Source organism: Berghia stephanieae, chromosome 1 (assembly GCF_034508935.2).
Source record: "Berghia stephanieae isolate SIO BIC M18660-M18661 chromosome 1, UCSD_Bste_1.3, whole genome shotgun sequence".
NCBI classification, from domain to species: domain Eukaryota; kingdom Metazoa; phylum Mollusca; class Gastropoda; order Nudibranchia; family Aeolidiidae; genus Berghia; species Berghia stephanieae.
Genome location: NC_088360.1, coordinates 79,944,968 through 79,966,502, shown reverse-complemented (window position 1 = coordinate 79,966,502; position 21,535 = coordinate 79,944,968). Strand labels below are relative to the sequence as shown.

Here is a 21,535-nt window from a genome sequence, read left to right as displayed (position 1 = left end):
GAATTCTCCTTGCGGAACTTACTTTTGGAAAAGACTGTATATATATCTATCTATATATATATATATATATATATATATATATATATATATATATATATATATAATATTGTAATTATTATATATTGCTCGGTATTTCCAATGGAAATGTTAACAAATTCATCAATATTCAATAGATGAATTATATAGATTCATTTTTAAAAAATATTCCTTTTATACATCCCAAAGGGAAAATTTGGCTCTAGGGTCTATTCCAAGGGAAGACCCAGGCGTCAGCCGCAGTGCAGCGCCAGGTGACTTGATTAAGGCCACACAGAGCGGCGGGTAATCGAACGGTACCTTTTGGGTACGAGGCAAAGACCGTACCGCTGAGCTACGCTGCCCCCTTAATGTCTAATTTTGTGTCGTCTTGAAGATGAAATGATACCAACGATGAAAACTTTGAAAAACACCTTAATACGTAAATATGTTTACAATGGAAGCTTCATTTGAAAGGAGTTCTGCAGTTCATACTCCATCACATCGAGAGCAAGCAATGCTAATGCTATGGGATTAAAATTCAATAAAAATGTATAAATCATAATATATTCATAGTTTAGCATGCATGAGACGAAAGATAAATAAATTTAAGAATAATTAAGGATTGCAAATCCTTAATTTTGAAAATTTATTTACTCTTCTTTTTAAGCTATCATTAAAACCGAAATAATTTTGCACCAATCTGCTTTCAGATCATGCTATGATATTTTCATGAAAATAGCAGGCTGTTAATGTCTCATTTTGTGTCGTCTTGAAGATGTCAATTGTGTTGCTTGCTCTCTGTTTTCTGTCATTTGTTGGATGTCATGATACAGGTTATTTTATTGTAGACATAAGAAAATTGAATAACCATTTTCCTTATCAGATTTTACTTATTAATGTTTTCATTAGCAATTAAACATAAATGATTCATTTTTTCCTCCTCTTCAAATTTCACTCTTTATTTTTAATATATTTCTCCTTTTTCGTTCTCATCATCATCATCATCACCGTCATCATCATCATCATCATCATCATCATCATCATCATCATCATCATCATCATCATCATCATCATCATCATCAACACCCCCATCATCAATATTGTCATGGTCTCAAGTGAGTAAAGAGCTACTCGACTATGCATAAAGATCTATGTAGAATGAGGCCCCAGAATTTACTAGTTACTATAAATGAAAAACAATTAACGATTTGTTTACAATGAAATAAAAATGATGATGAAATTTAATTAAAAGAGATAAACAGTGATCGTGGCAGTTACAAATAGAGATATGAATATTTTACGTAACTTATGATAATATGTCAGGTTCATAAGTTTACGTTTCCAGGCAGTTGATGGGCTTGGATGATCTATTCCTCTGATAACAGGATTGGACTCGTAAAATTCCACTTCCAGGCAATTGGTAAGAAGTTATTGTGAAGTCCTTTGACAGCGGGCTTGGGTTTGATCCTTGAAGATTATACAATCAAAGTTAAAAGCTCCGGCGTCTTAATGGTGTAGATATAATATCTACAAAGTCCCAAAAGATAAAAATCTTCCAGTATATATATATAGGAATAGAGCGACTGGCCGTCCGGCATAGATTGTGGAGAGAAAGTGAGTGTCGAATGTTAGACCTATCAGCTTTTATAATAAGTGGCTACGTGACAGAATGTAGAACGAAAAGTATTCACTAATTAGAAATTAATTCGAGGGAAGGCTATAAAAGGAAAGACGATCTAATATTAGAAGGTAAAGTTTATCTAAGCCTACTGAAATATAACTGGAGTGAGATGAATTCAGTTCTTAATAAAATAAAATTTAATAAGATAATTGTGAACAACCTTTACTGTGACACCCCCCACCCACGTTTAAAATATACTCTTTAACCATTATGGGAAAGATAGATTTTACAAACGGAAGTAAATTTACTATCATGATACTCTAGCATTAATCCATTGTTATGATTTGTGCTACAATTAAATTATTTATTAACTAGACATGGAAATGTTTATATTAACGTAGGTATATGAATGGGTGACAATAACAATGAAAGATTGTGATTACAAATCATTGTGATGAACAACATGATGGCAATGTGATTACAAATCATTGTGATAAACAATAGTGATGGCAATGAAGCATGATTTAAGTCGATGATATGAAGGTAATTTTCTGAATGAAATGAATGAAAATGTAAATGGAATATTGACATTTCAATTATTAATCATAAATGAGTGAAAATTCATAACAATAATAGATAAAGAGAAGATTTCCCAAATCATGAATGGGTATGGTATATATATCCAAACAATACTCAATGTTACATTAAGTTGGGTCATCATGTTTACAAATAAAATTATCGAAATTGTGTGTTCTGATTTGGCATAGTTTGCGAGGTAACTAACAGTATGCATGGGAGGTTAAGTTATACCCTTCTCACGTGTTTATACTAATCGAGAAAGTAGGTCGGCGTGAATATTTTCACAGCCTGGTATGTGAGAGATACTGAAAGTGTAATTTTGCAAAAATAGACTCCACCTTAGTACTCTACTATTATTCATTTTGTTATTTCTTATGTACGTGAGTGGTTTATTGTCCGTTTCGACCACAAACTCTTTTAGCAGTAGATATCTGCTGAATGTCTTTAAAGCAAAGACGATGGCCAGTCCTTCACGCTCTATTACAGAGTATCGTGATTCTCTGTCCAATAATTTTCTGCTTGCATATAAGCAAGGCATTAGAGTTCCCTCATGCTCCTGTAATAGTACACCTGCGATGCCCTTATCAGACGCGTCAGTTCTTACAACAAATTCTTTTGATATGTCGGGTAATTTAAGAATTGGTTCTGAACAGATTAATGCCTTTAATTGGTTAAAGCTATTCTGACACGCTTCTGTCCAAACAATTTTGTTCGGTGACCCATTCTTTGTCAGATTTGTTAGCGGTGTCGCGATGTGCGCGAAGTTGTAAATGTATTTCCTGTAAAAATTTAGGAGCCCAAGTACTTTGCGTACTTCTTTTTTTGTCTTAGGTGGTTGCAATTGTGCGGTTTTTGTTTGATTTTCTGTCTCGGGTGTCTGTGTCCCATGACCAACGGTATGGTCAATCCTGCATTTGAAGCTTCGATATTAGTAAACATAGGTTGCGACACTGTGTCTCTATCAAAATATCTTTTTAGCATATTTGCATGGAATGTCTTTGTTGTGTTGTTAATTTGAATCTCGTAATTAACACCAGATCGTACTGCTAATACCTTGAATGGTCCTTTCCATGTAGCTAAAAGTTTACTCGAGTCATCGGGTAAGAGTATTAGTACTTTGTCACCAATCTCAAATTTTCTTGACTTGCTTTTTCGATCGGAGTATTCCTTGTATTTCTCTGCTTTTTTAGTGACGGATTCCTGTGCTAGCTTACACGTGTCCTCTATTCTGTCTTTCAGGTTTCTTACATATTCGTAAGCAAACATAATTTCGTTATTGTCCTCCTCATTCCCTTTACAAATGTCGGCTACTATATTGATCGGGCCGCGAGGTGATCGTCCATACATCAACTCAAATGGGGAGTAGCCTGTAGATTCTTGGGGTATTTCTCTATATGCAAATAGGATTGCTGGTAAGTATCTATCCCAATCATCTGGTTTTTCTGCTGACACTTTTCTTAACATATTCTTTAGAGTCCCATTAAATCTTTCACAAAGACCATTTGCTTGGGGGTGGTAGGGGGTTGTGAATGAGTGTTGGATTCCCATGAGTTTCATGGTTTCATGCATCATATGTGATGTAAATTGGGTCCATTGTCCGACAGTATCTCATTTGGTATGCCTATTCTAGTAAAAATTGTCATCAATGCTTCAGCTATGTGATCCGATGTAGTTGATTTCAATGCTATCGCTTCTGGCCACCTGGTTGCGTAATCGACTAGTGTTAGTATGTGTGTATGGTTTCTATCTGATTTTGTTAAAGGGCCTATAATGTCAATTGCAACTTTTTGAAAAACTTTTTCAATAACTGGGGTTGTCTCTAATGGCAATCTCGGTATTCTGCCTTTTGCGACTCTTCTTTGGCATGTGTCACAAGATTTCACATATTCTCGGACGTCTTTAGTAATTCCAGGCCATGTAAAATTCTCGGATATTCTCTTCAATGTGGAAGAGCTCCCAAGATGTCCAGAAGTTATTGAATCGTGCGCTATTCCAAGGATTTTGTTTCTGTAAATACTCGGCGTGACCAGTTGTTTAGCTATTTTGTTTCTTTTCCTATGTAACCTGAACAGAATATCTTTTTCAATGATGTATTCAACTTTTGATTTCGTCCCTTTGTTTGCGATATTGAAATATGAAGTTAAAGTCGGGTCCTTTTTCTGTTCTTCAATGAACGTGTTCCTGTCAAATTGTTGTGGTTCAAGAGAAATAGTCATTGGCTTCTCTGTTGTCTTAGTCATCTTTCTTGTTTCTGCTAGACAAGCTGTTTCTTGGGTTAATGACCATTCTTTTACATCTGTTGGGTTGTCTTTAAGACCTTTTATATTGCCAACAATAACATCAGCGACGGGGTTGGGAAGTATACAGCATTCCACTATTCCTGTATAGTATGGGGTTTCTATGTACACATTAGCTGTTTCAAAGGTTTCGACTGTGCCACTGAATGTGATGCATTGTACCGTTTTTCCAGTTTTGTCTTCGTCATTGATCAAAGATGCTTTTATTCCTACTGTACTGCATCCTGTGTCTCTCAATATTTTGCAATCAGTTCCATTAGCTTTGCCTTCACAAAAAAATAGCGATCCTGATTTGTGAGTTTGTGTTAAAAGTGACATACCTTTCACGCAATACACATTTATATTTTCTCCTGACATTACTCGTGTCTGATTGTTTACACTTGTTTGGAGTGATGCATTTGCAGTTTCTTTTGGATATCCCACGATTTTGTAACATTTGTCTGCTGTGTGGCCTTTCATTCCACAATATTGACATTTAATTATAGGTTTGTTGGTTTTCTTATACTCAGTATTATTGTCAGTGCTATTTCTTGTTTTGTTTTGATAGGGTCGGCTATGGTCTCTATTGAACTGTTTGTTCCATGGTTTGTTACTATGATCATCTTGTTTCACTTGCGTGTTCCGAGTGATTGATCGGCTCGTTCTATTTGAGTACTGAACTTTAGGTGTACCTGGACTCTGAGCAGCGGCAGCGTAGTATGGTTCCTTCAATGTTCTGCTAAGGGGTGTCAATGGATGTGCGCTGTTAAAGTTTTCTGCGTAGATTTTTAATTTGTCCAAGTTTTCTGGCTTTCTCTCTTTAAAGAATGCGACTAAATCTGGGTTGCAAGCTTGATAGATTCGATTCTTCAGCGTGAGATAGTAGAGGCCTGCAAAGTCGTCTTGTTTTACGTTTGCCAACTCAAGCCACCGATTTAGAAATTGAGTAATTCGGTTCACGAATGTATTAAAGTCTTCTCCACTTTCCGGTTTTGCAGTGTGAAACCTTTCCTGGTAACCATCTTCCGTTAATCTAAATCTTTTTAGTAGAGCGTCTTTAATTTTTCCATAGTCATCTGCATCTTCAGTTGTTAAGGTATAGAAAACTTTTAGCGGTTCTCCAGATAAGCAGTTAATCAAGGCTGTGGCCCATTTGCTTTCTGGCCAACGATAACCTTTAGCCTGAACTTCGAATCGGTGTAAGAAGGATTCTAGGCAGTCTGAGCGTTCATCGTATGTTGGCATGCGTGGAAGTTTCACGAAAAATTCATCACTATTATTATGTTTTCTTTCATGACCGGTTTTTGTTTTTTCAATTTCCAGCATCATTTGGGTCCTTTTGGTTTCTTCTTCTGCTAAAGCTATTTGTCTTTTTAGTTCCCTTTCTTGGACTCTTTCTTCTCGTTCTTCTCTACGTATTCTTTCTTCATTTTCTTCTCTACGAATTCTTTCTTCATTTTCTTCTCTACGAATTCTTTCTTCGTGTTCTTTTTCTTCTTTACGAATTCTTTCTTCATTTTCTTCTCTACGAATTCTTTCTTCATGTTCTTTTTCTTCTTTACGAATTCTTTCTTCATTTTCTTCTCTACGAATTCTTTCTTCATGTTCTTTTTCTTCTTTTACTTTCTCTTCGCACCATGAAAATATTCTTTCCTGGGGTATTTCTAAGTCCTTTGCGAGACTTAAGTATCTTTTATATGCTTCCATGTTGCAATAAATTAGTTACGATGTTTTATATATATTATATTGACAGGATACTGTTACTGACTGTTTTATTTATTTACACTTACTGGAATGAACTGTTCTATTTTTAGAAATCTCTCTCTCTTATTTCAACTTATTATGTATGTTGAATTTGATGCCTTTTATCGTTATATCTTATAAAGCAATGTGTCAATACAATGCGGAGTTATTATGACTTGTGTCAATAACAATGTGTCAATCGCGTGTACTCTAAACTATGTTACTACGAAAAATGTATCACCAATGTGTGTGACTCGTCGTTAGTTTGTGTACAATTATTCGCAATGACGCTAATATACTAGAGTGTGATAACAATAATAGGATGCCAAAATAATCCCAAGTTATCTATCACTAAATATAACACGACGGCTAGTAGACTCCTTTTATTATTATTTAGTTTTTAAAGACTCACTTTTCAGAACATAATATATAAGTGGTTTTCGGTAACAGTAATATGCCAAAAATGCATTTAAAACAAATCACTATGCAAAACAAATCACGATGTCTATAGTTACTATGTGATGCCCAACTCATGTAAAAGAGAATAATGAAGGATATATTTACCAACTCAGTTCGTGGCTGGGACCTCTCTCTTGTTCAATGGTTGTTCAACAATTGTAATTAGGCATTGAAGAGTGTTTAACAGTGATGTCTGAAATACAAAACAATAAAATATCGTAAGATTTACAATAGTTACAAAATGTGTTCACAACACTGAGTGATTGGATGATAGGTGAATGAATCGTTATGGAATGTAAACATATTGAAAACAATTCATGAATGAGGCAAACAACAAAATGAAATGAGTGATATAATAACAAAGTGGACAAGGAATGAATGAATGAATGAAAAACTGAGTGAATAGATGAATGAATGAATGGATAATGTATGAATGAAAGAATGAAGGGAGGAATAAATGTATGAATGATTGGATAAATGAGTGAATAAACGAATGAATGGATGAATGAATGAATGAATGAATGAATAAATGAATGAACAATGAATGAATGAATAATTTATAAATGAATAAATGAATGAAGGAATGAATCAATAAAATGCTATTCAATTTGAATGAAAGAATGAATGGATAAATTGCTATTCCATTTAAATGAAGAAATGAAAAAGAAAAAAAAATTAATCCTGTAAATAGGGAGTTCAATTAAAATATGATCAAGTGGGGCAATTAAGAGTTTTACAATTTAAACTTTAAAGTTAGATGAAATAGATATAAGTAACTAAATAAATTCAATTCTTTATATGTGTCCCCTCCAAAATGTCATGGTCTCAAGTGAGTAAAGAGCTACTCGACTATGCATAAAGATCTATGTAGAATGAGGCCCCAGAATTTACTAGTTACTATAAATGAAAAACAATTAACGATTTGTTTACAATGAAATAAAAATGATGATGAAATTTAATTAAAAGAGATAAACAGTGATCGTGGCAGTTACAAATAGAGATATGAATATTTTACGTAACTTATGATAATATGTCAGGTTCATAAGTTTACGTTTCCAGGCAGTTGATGGGCTTGGATGATCTATTCCTCTGATAACAGGATTGGACTCGTAAAATTCCACTTCCAGGCAATTGGTAAGAAGTTATTGTGAAGTCCTTTGACAGCGGGCTTGGTTTGATCCTTGAAGATTATACAATCAAAGTTAAAAGCTCCGGCGTCTTAATGGTGTAGATATAATATCTACAAAGTCCCAAAAGATAAAAATCTTCCAGTATATATATATAGGAATAGAGCGACTGGCCGTCCGGCATAGATTGTGGAGAGAAAGTGAGTGTCGAATGTTAGACCTATCAGCTTTTATAATAAGTGGCTACGTGACAGAATGTAGAACGAAAAGTATTCACTAATTAGAAATTAATTCGAGGGAAGGCTATAAAAGGAAAGACGATCTAATATTAGAAGGTAAAGTTTATCTAAGCCTACTGAAATATAACTGGAGTGAGATGAATTCAGTTCTTAATAAAATAAAATTTAATAAGATAATTGTGAACAACCTTTACTGTGACAAATATCATTCTACGTCTTCATCTTCCTCTTCTAACCCTTTTCCTTTTCTTCACCTCTACCTTCTCCTCTTCCTCCCTCTTATCCTCCTCTATCTTCTTAGTACAGCATGGTCAAAATTCCCAACTTTGACTATGATCAAACTATGAATGGTGGTTAGCATAAGATGTATTATTGTCACCCTCTGCCGATTGAGAGAGTGGTAATGTTTGTCTATCGCAAATTTCAACATCATCATCATCATCATCATCATCATCATCATCATCATCATCATCATCATCATCATCATCTTCTTCTTCTTCTTCTTCTTCTTCTTCTTCTTCTTCTTCTTCTCCTCCTCCTCCTCCTTCTCCTCCTCCTCATCCTCCTCCTCCTCCTCCTCCTCCTCCTCCTCCTCCTCCTCCTCCTCCTTCTCCTATTCCTCCTCCTACTCCGACTCCTTCTTCTTCTTCTTTTTCTTTTTCTCTTTTTATTCTTCCACTATCACTACTTATTTCTGCTTCATCCTTTACATCATCCTCTTTCTTCCTTTCACCTTTATTGTCAATTTCAATGTGTCCAAACACAAAGTGACAAAGGTAAAAAAAATGGAACTCGGCATCATTGTATTAACATCCTAAAGCACTAAACTTATATCAAATTAATGATTATGAATTAAATCAAAGGTGATTGTAAAAACCAACCACCCCATATAATTTTATAAACTATACAACTTATTAAGCTCTAGAATAGTTACCTACCTAGCAAATGGTGTTCAAATTTACTGCCAAAAGTGATTTTAAGATAAAATTAACTAAAATATGAATTGTCCGTTTTTTTTGTCATTTAAAATAGTTTTATTCATTCTGAGCAAATATGTACAATGTGAAATTGAATGTAAGCTTCAATTTAATCTAAGAAAACAGATAAAATGGACGTTTCGGGTTTCCCCTTTATCAACAAAACAGGATGAATGAAACGCTACAGGCGAATGAGATAATGTAGTAGTGGCGTTGCTAACACATTATTTTCATTTTTTAATTTTTTTTTTTTTTGTTATTGTTGTAACGTTGAAAGGAAAATCTTAATTATGTTATAGCAAAGTCTACATTTCTAACGAAGTAAGGAGATGCTAGTTCTAAACCGTTAAATATACGACACGTTTGTTCAAACGATAAATGCATCTACTGTTGAATTATCACAGATGCAAAAGGTCGAACACTACATCAGGTGACGGAGAAGCATGTGGATCTGTGTCCTGATAATGTTAAGGCTGGCGAATGGTACCCCGGAGGTGGTTGCTCTTCTTGTCGGTGTGAAGGTACCTCTTTGTCTTGTAAGACGTAAGTACAGGTTGTGTTTTCTTTCACCATAATTTTTCAATATATATTTATATTTCAATATGTATGTATATATATATATATATATATATATAATATATATATATATATATATATATATATATATATATACGAGTATATATATATATATATATATATATATATATATATATATATATACTTCCCGATGAGAGCAACGCTCGACAACAACGTTGTAGAAGTCAAACTACCTTAATTATCTTTCAAATGTTTATATATATATATATAAAGAGGTATTGTGGTATGACACTCGCTTTCAGATCGGAAGATCAAATGTTCGAGTTCCGCTGTGAGCGGCGAATAGTTGGATCGTTAGAAAATGTTTTTTTACTTACATTCTCTCATCGTTATCAGGTATTGAATAGTTAGCCGTTGATAGCGTTGCCTCTGTCCGAAATAAAATGTAATATTGCCATACAGGCGTCGTGTCTCGTCCTACATGTTAAGCGTTGCTATTTACTAGAGAGCCCGTGTAAAGCGCATCGAGCACGTTTAGTGGCTATTACGTGATATAAATGCCCAAGCTCAATTTGATGAAATGTGGATGTGAACTTTACGCTAAAAATGATTTAACGTCTAGGTTAGAAATCGTGCTTAATTATTTTTTTTTACTTTAGCAGAATCAATGTCGTTTCTAACACTTGAAATAAATATTTCCTCCCTACCTAAACTGAAATATCTCTGTCTGATCCGGTGGTAATTTGTGAGTTATTGATGTGTGACCAATATGCCAATGGTTCCAGTCCCGCTGTGGCGGGGCAAAGTTGTGTCTTTTGGAAAGAATCCGTATTTACATTCAGATGAAAAATGAGTACTGGCTGGTAACAGCGTAGTCTCTGTTGAAAATGAAATGTCATATTACACTACTGGTGTTTAGTCTCATATCTCGTTCTACATATTAAGTGTTGCTGTTTGATAGCGACCCCTTGTAAAGTTTTTGAACTCGTGTAGTGGATATTGTAATATAAAAATGCTCGTGTATTTTTCATACATAAAATACACTAAGAAACATTGTCCTACCGTGTGAAATAGTTGCGCAATTGCTTTGATGTAGTTTAGAATATCAGACTCTTTACTTACATTATATCACCCTACTCAGGTGTACAATAAGTACCAATCGATTTACAGCGTTGTCCATATCAGGAAATATTGTAATATCGGATAACAGACGTAATGTCTCGTACTACATTTTATGTGTTACTGTTGGGTGGGGTTCACTTGTAAAGGTAATTGAACACGTTCCGGGAAAAATGCGCAATATAAAAGCTCGTGGTTTTAGGCTTAAAATGCTCCAATATGCACCGCCACGGCGTTAATGGAGCGATCTATATCCATGTGTTCGTCCAACCAAGTCATCAATCACATGATATGTTGCTGTCCAAAAATTGGATATTTCTTCAGAAATGTAAACACGCTGTTTTGTTTATGAAATTTGTAAGCAGACCCATGTGTCAAGCTGAACAAAATGACCAATCGTGATGTTAAGTATTTAAAAAAACTGTGAACACTTTTGACCTTGTGGGTCACCATGAGCACATATTCCAATGTAACCAATGACCTCGAGCACATGGAAATGTAATATAGATCATTCCCATTGACTGGGGGAGAAGTATGGTTAAGAAAGGCCGAACGAGTGATATCACTCATGTCTCTGTTTTTGTTTTAGCCAGCCAGTTTATGGCTTGTTAACAAGAGAGTACACAAAAAGGTTACATATGCTTTAGGCGTTGATTACTTATTTCGGCCTGTAAAATGTTGTTGGCTTTGTTGTCGAAGCGCACAGCGTCAACAGTGGAGACTACAATTCACCCCTCGTATGTGAACTATCTTTATCTCAAGTATATCCGAAATATAAACCCACCATCATCCCTATGTAATAAAAATTTATATCACATGTTGTATCGTCAAAATATTTTACTGGCCGTAAAAATCGAATATTACCATCTTAAATATGATTCATCCAGTATAGTTTATGAGAATAGGGTTAATATAGAACAAGAATAATGAAGACTTATTTAAATGAAAGATGTCTAAACCAAAGCTGATGAATTATACGAAGGGCTGCAAATCTTCCATATCGATAGGAAGCGGGAGAGGAGTAACCGAGAAAAGCAAGGATAATGCAAAATCCAAAGATTAAGTCTTGAGTTTATGCTTATCTCTAATTTAATATAACGCCCCACCTCTTGTTTTCATCCTTTACTATATAGCTATTTACCTATACACTTTTATTTTGTATTTGTTGAATTAATACGGATATACGGATATTTAAAAAAAAAGCATATTTCTTATCTCTCAATTTTCCAAACACTCCACTCTCCCTCTCTCTCTCTCTCTCTCTCTCTCTCTCTCTCTCTCTCTCTCTCTCTCTCTCTGGGACGGGACGGTACTATTAAGCGCCATCTCTTGTTTACAGCTCTTTCTATATATTAATAGATATTCTCTTGTTTTTGCAATTTTACTACGGATATTTAGAAATTAAAGACATTTCTTATTTTCCCAACACTCTTTCTTCCCTGTTTCTCCCCCTTCCCCCCCCCCCTATCCTCTCTCTCTCTCTCTCTCTCTCTCTCCCTCTCTCTCACCTCTCTCTGTCTGTCTGTCGCTTTTTACATTGCACTCACAAACACAAAAAAACACACACATATACACACACACACACAACAAACACATACATAATCCTTGCCTTTTCTCGGTTACTCCCCTTCCCGATATATCAATATAACAGAGTTACAGCCCTTAGCATTATTGATCTGTTTTTTTTTTTAAAGAGATCTTTCATTTAAATAAGTCTTCATTATTCTTGTTCTATATTGATCCTATTTTATAGATCTAAAAATGGTCTCTTCGTATTGTTTATCACACAGTATACTGGATATATCATATCTAAGATGGTAATAATCAAGTTATGGCTCGTAAACTGTTTTGGCGATACAACATGTGATATAAATTTCTATTGCATAGGGATGGTGGAGGGGTTACATTAGGCTATCGTTGAGATCAAAACAATTCACACTTCGAGGGGTGAATTGTAGTCTCCACTGTTGACGTTGTGCGCTTTGACAACAAAGCCCACAACATTCTACCAGCCGGAAATAAGTAACCAACGCCAAAAGCAATGTGAAACTGTTTTGTTTAGTGAGAACTACTAACCATAAACAGGCTGGCTAAAAACAATAAAAAAGACATATGAGTTCTTATCACTCGTTCTATCTTTCTTTAACATACTTATCGCTCAGCCAATTAACGCCGTGGCGATGCATATTGGAACGTTCTAGAACCACGAGCATGCTTTTATATTGCGTATTTTAAAGTAAACGTGTTCAAATACTTTTACATGTGATCCCAACCCAACAGTAACATATAAACTGTAGGATGAGACATTACGTCTGTTATCCGACATTGCCATATTTTCGGACAAGGACAACGTTGTAGACGGCTTGCTACTTATTGTACACCTGATTAGGGTGACAGTCGTGAGTAAAGGGTTTTATATTCTAAACTACATCACCGCTATCGCACAATACTTCACCCAGGTGGCGATGTGGCTTAGTGTATTTGAAGTATGAAAAATACACGAGAATTTTTATATCGCAATTTATCCACTATCCGTGTTCAAAATTTTACAAACAGCAACACTTAATATTTAGGACGATACATGACGCATGTTAGTCGACATCACAATCTTTTTTTCCGATACAACCAACACAGTTAACGGCCATTTGCTCATTTACACCTCAGTACGTTGAGAAAAAGAGGTAAAGGCCTTATTTCAAGAACTAAATTCTGCACCGCTCAGAGGAGAACTTGAACTAATTACTTTTCTATCCGAAATCGAGTGCCATAACACTAGACTACATAGCCGCATTTTACATAACGTGATGGGACGGTCCGTTAGAAATTTGAAACTGTTCTGTCCCGGAAATCTTCAGATTTTATTTCATTTGTATGGGGGGGGGGGCGGGGAGATTAAGATATTACTTTGACTTTCGAAGAGGAGATGCAACAGCCAAAGATTTAGTCTTCAGTCTCGATTTATCTCTTATATACTATTAAGCGCGGTCTTTTCTTTACATCTCTTTCTATATATGTATAGATACTCTCTTGATTTTGCTGTTTTACTACTGTCATTAAAAAATTCAATACATATCTTATCTCAATTGTCCCGACACTCTTTCTTCTCTGTTTCTCTACCCCCCCCCTCTCTCTCTCTCTCTCTCTCTCTCTCTCTCTCTCTCTTTCTCTCTCCTCTCTCTCTCTCTCTCTCTCTCTCTCTCTCTCTCTCTCTCTCTCTCTCTCTCTCTCTTCTCTCTCTCTCTCTCTCTTACACGCCATCTCTTCTCTCACTCTTTCTTTCTTCTATATCTCTCTTCATTTCGTTTTCGTACGGACATTGTTACAATCATACTATATTAATATCTCTCTATTTTGCTTTTACTACGATACGAAAAAATTCAATACTATCTTCTCTCAATTTTATCGACACTCTTTCTCTCTTTTATCTCTCTCCCTCTCTCTCTCTCTCTCTCTCTCTCTCTCTCTCTCTCTCTCCTCCTCCCTTTGACAACAAAGCCCACAACATTCTACCAGCCGGAAATAAGTAACCTACGCCTAAACCAATGTGAAACCGTTTTGTGCACTGTCTAGTTAATATTACTTAGTGAGAACTATTACCCATAAATTGGCTGGCTAAAAACAATAAAAGAAACATGAGTTCTTATCACTCGTTCTATCTTTCTTTAACATACTTATCACTCAGCCAATTAACGCCGTGGCGATGCATATTGGAACGTTCTTGAACCACGAGCGTGCTTTTATATAGCGTATTTTAAAGTAAACGTGTTCAAATACCTTTACACGTGATCCCAACCCAACAGTAACATATAAACTGTAGGATGAGGCATTACGTCTGTTATCCGATATTACAATATTTTCCGACAAGGACAACGTTGTGTTCAAAATTTTACAAACAGCAACACCTCAGTACGTTGAGAAAAAGAGGATAAAGGTCGTATTCCAAGAACTAATTTCTGCACCGCTCAGAGGAGGACTTGAACTAATTACTTGTCTATCCGAAATCGAGTGCCATAACACTAGACTACATAGCCACATTTTACATAACTTGAGAAATTTGGAACTGTTCTGTCCTGGAAATCTTCAGATTTTATGTCATTTGGATAGGGGGGGGGGGGATTAAGATATTACTTTGACTTTCGAAGAGGAGATGCAACAACCAAAGATTTAGTCTTCAGTCTCTATTTATCTCTTATATACTATTAAGCGCCATTCTTCTTTACATCTTATTCTGTATATGTATATATACTCTCTTGATTTTGCTGTTTTACTACTGTCATTAAAAAATTCAATACATATCTATCTCTCAAATTTCCCGACACTCTTTCTTCTCTGTTTCTCTCTCTTCCCCCCCCCCCCCCACCGCCTCTCTCTCTCTCTGTGTGTGTGTGTGTGTGTGTGTGTGTGGCGCTCTTTAGATTGCACTCGCACACACACACACAAACACACACACATACACGCACATTGAAAACATAATCCTTGATTTTTCTCGGTTATTCCCCTTCCCGTCATATCAATATAACAGAGTTGCAGCCCTTAGTATAATTCATCTGTTTTTGTTTAGACATCTTTCATTTAAATAAGTCTTCAGTATTCTTGTTCTATATGGTTCCCATTTTATAGATCTAAAAATGGTATTTTTGTGTTGTTCATCACTCAGTATACTGCATATATCATATCTCAGATGGTAATATTCAAATTATTGCCAGTAAACTGTTTTGGCGATACAACATGTGGTATAAATTTCTATTGCATAGGGATGGTGGAGGGCTTACATTCGGCTATCCTTGAGATCAATACAATTCACACTTCGAGGGGTGAATTGTAGTCTCCACTGTTGACGTTGCGCGCTTTGACAACAAAGCCCACAACATTCTACCAGCCGGAAATAAGTAACCTACGCCTAAACCAATGTGAAACCGTTTTGTGTACTGTCTAGTTAATATGATTTAGTGAGAACTATTACCCATAAATTGGCTGGCTAAAAACAATAAAAGAGACATGAGTTCTTATCACTCGTTCTATCTTTCTTTAACATACTTATCGCTCAGCCAATTAACGCCGTGGCGATGCATATTGGAACGTTCTAGAACCACGAGCGAGCTTTTATATTGCGTATTTTAAAGTAAACGTGTTCAAATACTTTTACATGTGATCCCCACACAACAGTAACATATAAACTGTAGGATGAGACATTACGTCTGTTATCCGATATTACAATATTTTCCGACAAGGACAACGTGGTGTTCAAAATTTTACAAACAGCAACACTTAATATTTAGGATGATACATGACGCATGTTAGTCCACATCACAATCTTTTTTTCCGATAAACCCAACACAGTTAACGCCCATTTACTCATGTTACACCTCAGTACGTTGAGAAAAAGAGGATAAAGTTCTTATTCCAAGAACTAATTTCTGCACCGCTCAGAGGAGGACTTGAACTAATTACTTGTCTATCCGAAATCGAGTGCCATAACACTAGACTACATAGCAGCATTTTACATAACGTGATGGGACGGTGCGTGACAATTTGGAACTGTTCTGTCCTGGAAATCTTCAGATTTTATTTCATTTGTATAGGGGGGGGGGGGGGATTAAGATATTACTTTGACTTTCGAAGAGGAGATGCACCAACCAAAGATTTAGTCTTCAGTCTCTATTTATCTCTTATATACTATTAAGCGCCATCTCTTCTTTAAATCTCTTTCTATATATGTATAGATACTCTCTTGCTTTTGCTGTTCTACTACGGTCATAAAAAAATCAATACATATCTTATCTCTCAAATTTCCCGACACTCTTTCTTCTCTGTTTCTCCTCTCTTCCCCCCCCCACTCCTCCTCTCTCTCTCTCTCTCTCCTCTCTCTCTCTCTCTCTCTGTGTGTTGCTCTTTAGATTGCACTCGCACACACACACACACACACACAACACACAACACAACATACACGCACATTGAAAACATTATCCTTGCTTTTTCTCGGTTATTCTCCTTCCCGTCATATCAATATAACAGAGTTGCAGCCCTTAGTATAATTCATCTGTTTTTGTTACAACAAAGCCCACAACATTCTACCAGCCGGAAATAAGTAACCTACGCCTAAACAAATGTGAAACCGTTTTGTGTACTGTCTAGTTAATATGATTTAGTGAGAACTATTACCAATAAATTGGCTGGCTAAAAACAATAAAAGAGACATGAGTGCTTATCATTCGTTCTATCTTTCTTTAACATACTTATCGCTCAGCCAATTAACGCCGTGGCGATGCATATTGGAACGTTCTAGAACCACGAGCGTGCTTTTATAGAGCGCATTTTAAAGTAAATGTGTTCAAATACCTTTACACGTGATCCCAACCCAACAGTAACATATAAGCTGGAGGATGAGACATTAATTCTGTTATCCGATATTCCAATATTTTCCGACAAGGACAACGTTGTGTTCAAAATTTTACAAACAACAACACTTAATATTTAGGACGATACATGAAGCATGTTATTCGACATCACAATCTTTATTTTCCGATAAACCCAACACAGTTAACGCCCATTTTCTCATGTTACACCTCAGTACGTTGAGAAAAAGAGGATAAAGGTCTTATTCCAAGAACTAATTTCTGCACCGCTCAGAGGAGGACTTGAAATAATTACTTGTCTATCCGAAATCGAGTTCCATAACACTATGGCTATACATAGCCGCATTTTACATAACTGGATGGGACGGTGCGTGACAAATTTGGAACTGTTCTGTCCTGGAAATCTTCGGATTTTATTTCATTTGTATAGGGGTGGGGGGGGGGGAGGATTAAGATATTACTTTGACTTTCGAAGAGGAGATGCACCAACCAAAGATTTAGTCTTCAGTCTCTATTTATCTCTTATATACTATTAAGCGCCATCTCTTCTTTACATCTCTTTCTGTATATGTATAGATACTCTCTTGCATAGGAATGGTGGAGGGGTTACATTCGGCTATCCTTGAGATCAATACAATTCACAATTCGAAGTGTGAATTGTAGTTTCCACTGTTGACGTTGTGCGCTTTGACAACAAAGCCCACAACATTCTACCAGCCGGAAATAAGTAACCTACGCCGAAACCGTTTTGTGTACTGTCTAGTTAATATGATTTAGTGAGAACTATTACCCATAAATTGGCTGGCTAAAAACAATAAAAGAGACATGAGTTCTTATCACTCGTTCTACCTTTTTCTAACATACTTATCGCTCAGCCAATTAACGCCGTGGCGATGCATATTGGAACGTTCTAGAACCACGAGCGAGCTTTTATATTGCGTATTTTTAAGTAAACGTGTTCAAATACTTTTACATGTGATCCCCACCCAACAGTAACATATAAACTGTAGGATGAGACGTTACGTCTGTTACCGATATTACAATATTTTCCGACAAGGACAACGTTGTGTTCAAAATTTTACAAACAACAACACTTAATATTTAGGACGATACATGACGCATTTTACTCGACATCACAATCTTTTTTTCCGATAAACCCAACACAGTTAACGCCCATTTACTCATGTTACACCTCAGTACGTTGAGAGAAAGAGGATAAAGTTCTTATTCCAAGAACTAATTTCTGCACCGCTCAGAGGAGGACTTGAACTAATTACTTGTCTATCCGAAATCGAGTGCCATAACACTAGACTACATAGCCGCATTTTACATAACGGGAAAGGACGGTGCGTGACAAATTTGGAACTGTTCTGTCCTGGAAATCTTCAGATTTTATTTCATTTGTATGGGGGGGGGGGGGGGGGGGGGAAGGATTAAGATATTACATTGACTTTCGAAGAGGAGATGCACCAACCAAAGATTTAGTCTTCAGTCTCTATTTATCTCTTATATACTATTAAGCGCCATCTCTTCTTTACATCTCTTTCTGTATATGTATAGATACTCTCTTGATTTTGCTGTTTTACTACTGTCAATAAAAAATTCAATACATATCTTATCTCTCAAATTTCCCGACACTCTTTCTTCTCTGTTTTCTCTTCCCCCCCCCCCCCCCACCGCCTCTCTCTCTCTCTCTCTCTCTCTCTCTCTCTCTCTCTCTCTCTCTCTCTCTCTCTCTGTCGCTCTTTAGATTGCACCCGCACACACACACACACACATACACGCACATTGAAAACATAATCCTTAATTTTTTTCGGTTATCCCCCTTCCCGTCATATCAATATAACAGAGTTGCAGCTCTTAGTATAATTCATCTGTTTTTGTTTAGACATCTTTCATTTAAATAAGTCTTCATTATTCTTGTTCTATATGGTTCCCATTTTATAGATCTAAAAATGGTATTTTCGTGTTGTTTATCACTCAGTATACTGCATATATCATATCTCAGATGGTAATATTCAATTTATTGCCAGTAAACTGTTTTGGCGATACAACATGTGATATAAATTTCTATTGCATAGGGATGGTGGAGGGGTTACATTCGGCTATCCTTGAGATCAATACAATTCACACTTCGAGGGGTGAATTGTAGACTCCACTGTTGACGTTCTGCGCTCTGACAACAAAGCCCACAACATTCTACCAGCCGGAAATAAGTAACCTACGCCGAAACCGTTTTGTGTACTGTCTAGTTAATATGATTTAGTGAAAACTATTACCCATAAATTGGCTGGCTAAAAACAATAAAAGAGACATGAGTTCTTATCACTCGTTCTATCTTTCTTTGATATACTTATCGCTCAGCCAATTAACGCCGTGGCGATGCATATTGGAACGTTCTAGAACCACGAGCGTGCTTTTATATAGCGTATTTTAAAGTAAACGTGTTCAAATACCTTTACACGTGATCCCAACCCAACAGTAACATATAAACTGTAGGATGAGACATTACGTCTGTTATCCGATATTACAATATTTTCCGACAAGGACAACGTTGTGTTCAAAATTTTACAAACAGCAATACTTAATATTTAGGACGATACATGACGCATTTTAGTCGACATCACAATCTTTTTTTCCGATAAACCCAACACAGTTAACGCCCATTTACTCATGTTACACCTCAGTACGTTGAGAAAAAGAGGACAAAGTTCTTATTCCAAGAACTAATTTCTGCACCGCTCAGAGGAGGACTTGAACTAATTACTTGTCTATCCGAAATCGAGTGCCATAACACTAGACTACATAGCCGCATTTTACATAACGTGATGGGACGGTGCGTGACAATTTGGAACTGTTCTGTCCTGGAAATCTTCAGATTTTATTTCATTTGTATAGGGGGGGGGGGGGGAGGATTAAGATATTACTTTGACTTTCGAAGAGGAGATGGACCAACCAAAGATTTAGTCTTCAGTCTCTATTTATCTCTTATATACTATTAAGCGCCATCTCTTCTTTACATCTTTTTCTATATATGTATAGATACTCTCTTGATTTTGCTGTTTTACTACTGTCATTAAAAAATTCAATACATATCTTATCTCTCAAATTTCCCGACACTCTTTCTTCTCTGTTTCTCTCTCTTCCCCTCCCCCCACCTCCTCTGTCTCTCTCTCTCTCTCTCTCTCTCTCTCTCTCTCTCTCTCTCTCTGTGTGTGTGTCGCTCTTTAGATTGCACTCGCACACACACACACAAACACACACACACATACACGCACATTGAAAACATAATCCTTAATTTTTCTCGGTTATTCTCCTTCCCTTCATATCAATATAACAGAGTTGCAGCCCTTAGTATAATTCATCTGTTTTTGTTTAGACATCTTTCATTTAAATATGTCTTCATTATTCTTGATTTATATGGACTGGCGGTCGGTCAATAGAGCGAAGTTGTTTTGTGCCGCCCTATATTTTCCGTAGATTAGCATGTCAACCAAACAAAAAACTTCAATTTTAAAATTTTGATAAAATTAAAAATTTAGCACATACTGCTTTTTGTTTTGAATATAATATTTGATGACTCGTGCGTAGCTCAGCGAAGGTGGCGTCAAATCGGCACGTTTCATCTTTCCCCCGTTGCCTGCGCGGGGTGACAATGAGCGGAGGGTGTGGTGTGGCGGGGAAGTTTTTTGTTGTTTATATGAGCCAGTCTTCGTTTGGCCGTCCTGTCCTTATCCTATACTCTGTTGTACCTTGAAGAAAGTTAGTGTTACCACTCCCCAATCTCCCTCCACCCTCCCTCCCCAACTAACTATTGTCTTTCACTGCTTAAATAATTGGGCCAAGACGGCCAATCTAGCGATGCACGCCCTGAGGTCCTACTTGGGATAAATTAAAACCCTATCAGTTTTATCACTGAAAGAAGAGGCTTTGCTTCACTAGGATTTACTGATGAAGAGAATGGCAATACATATATATTTTATCATTGTTGGTTTTGCTTAAATATATTATTAAATATCAAAAAGAACAGTAAACAAAATATGCACCGAGAAGAGCCCCGACGTACTATAAATAAAAATCCCTGAACCCACGGAGTCCTTCATCCCCGCACACTCCCAACGATCTCTACTCAACTTGTATTGTGTGCATTGGCTAATAATAGTATAATTATAAAGATGTCGCTGATTGTGTGTGAAGTTAACAAGTACTTTGCGTTTGGAATTTAATGTGGATTATTAAATTCAATTATTCTAAATTTGTGTGTCATACAGTTAGTATTCAGAGAAAATGTCTTATCGCTGTTGTCATTGTTTATGAAACCTACCTGTTTTTATCTTTGGAAAGATTTCTTGAATCATTTTATTTTAAAAAGTTATTTCTGTAATTTGTAACCAATCATGAATCATGTTGATTTTTTAATTGAAAATTCCGACACTTATCCCCTCAAGAGAAAATAGTGGTGAAAGATTTAGGTCCACACAAAC

At 36.1% G+C, this 21,535-nt stretch overlaps 1 protein-coding gene across 1 annotated transcript in view; it reads left to right on the top strand.

Moving 5' to 3' along the window:
- Positions 1 to 711: 711 nt before the first annotated feature.
- The window catches only part of LOC144958413 (uncharacterized), an 84,429-nt gene continuing 63,605 nt past the window's right edge, over positions 712 to 21,535 (top strand). The window contains exons 1-2 of the mRNA XM_078890434.1: positions 712 to 851; positions 9,444 to 9,582. Coding sequence (XP_078746560.1) covers positions 794 to 851; positions 9,444 to 9,582 — 197 coding nt within the window. The 5' untranslated portion in view covers positions 712 to 793. The remainder of the gene's footprint in view (positions 852 to 9,443; positions 9,583 to 21,535) is intronic.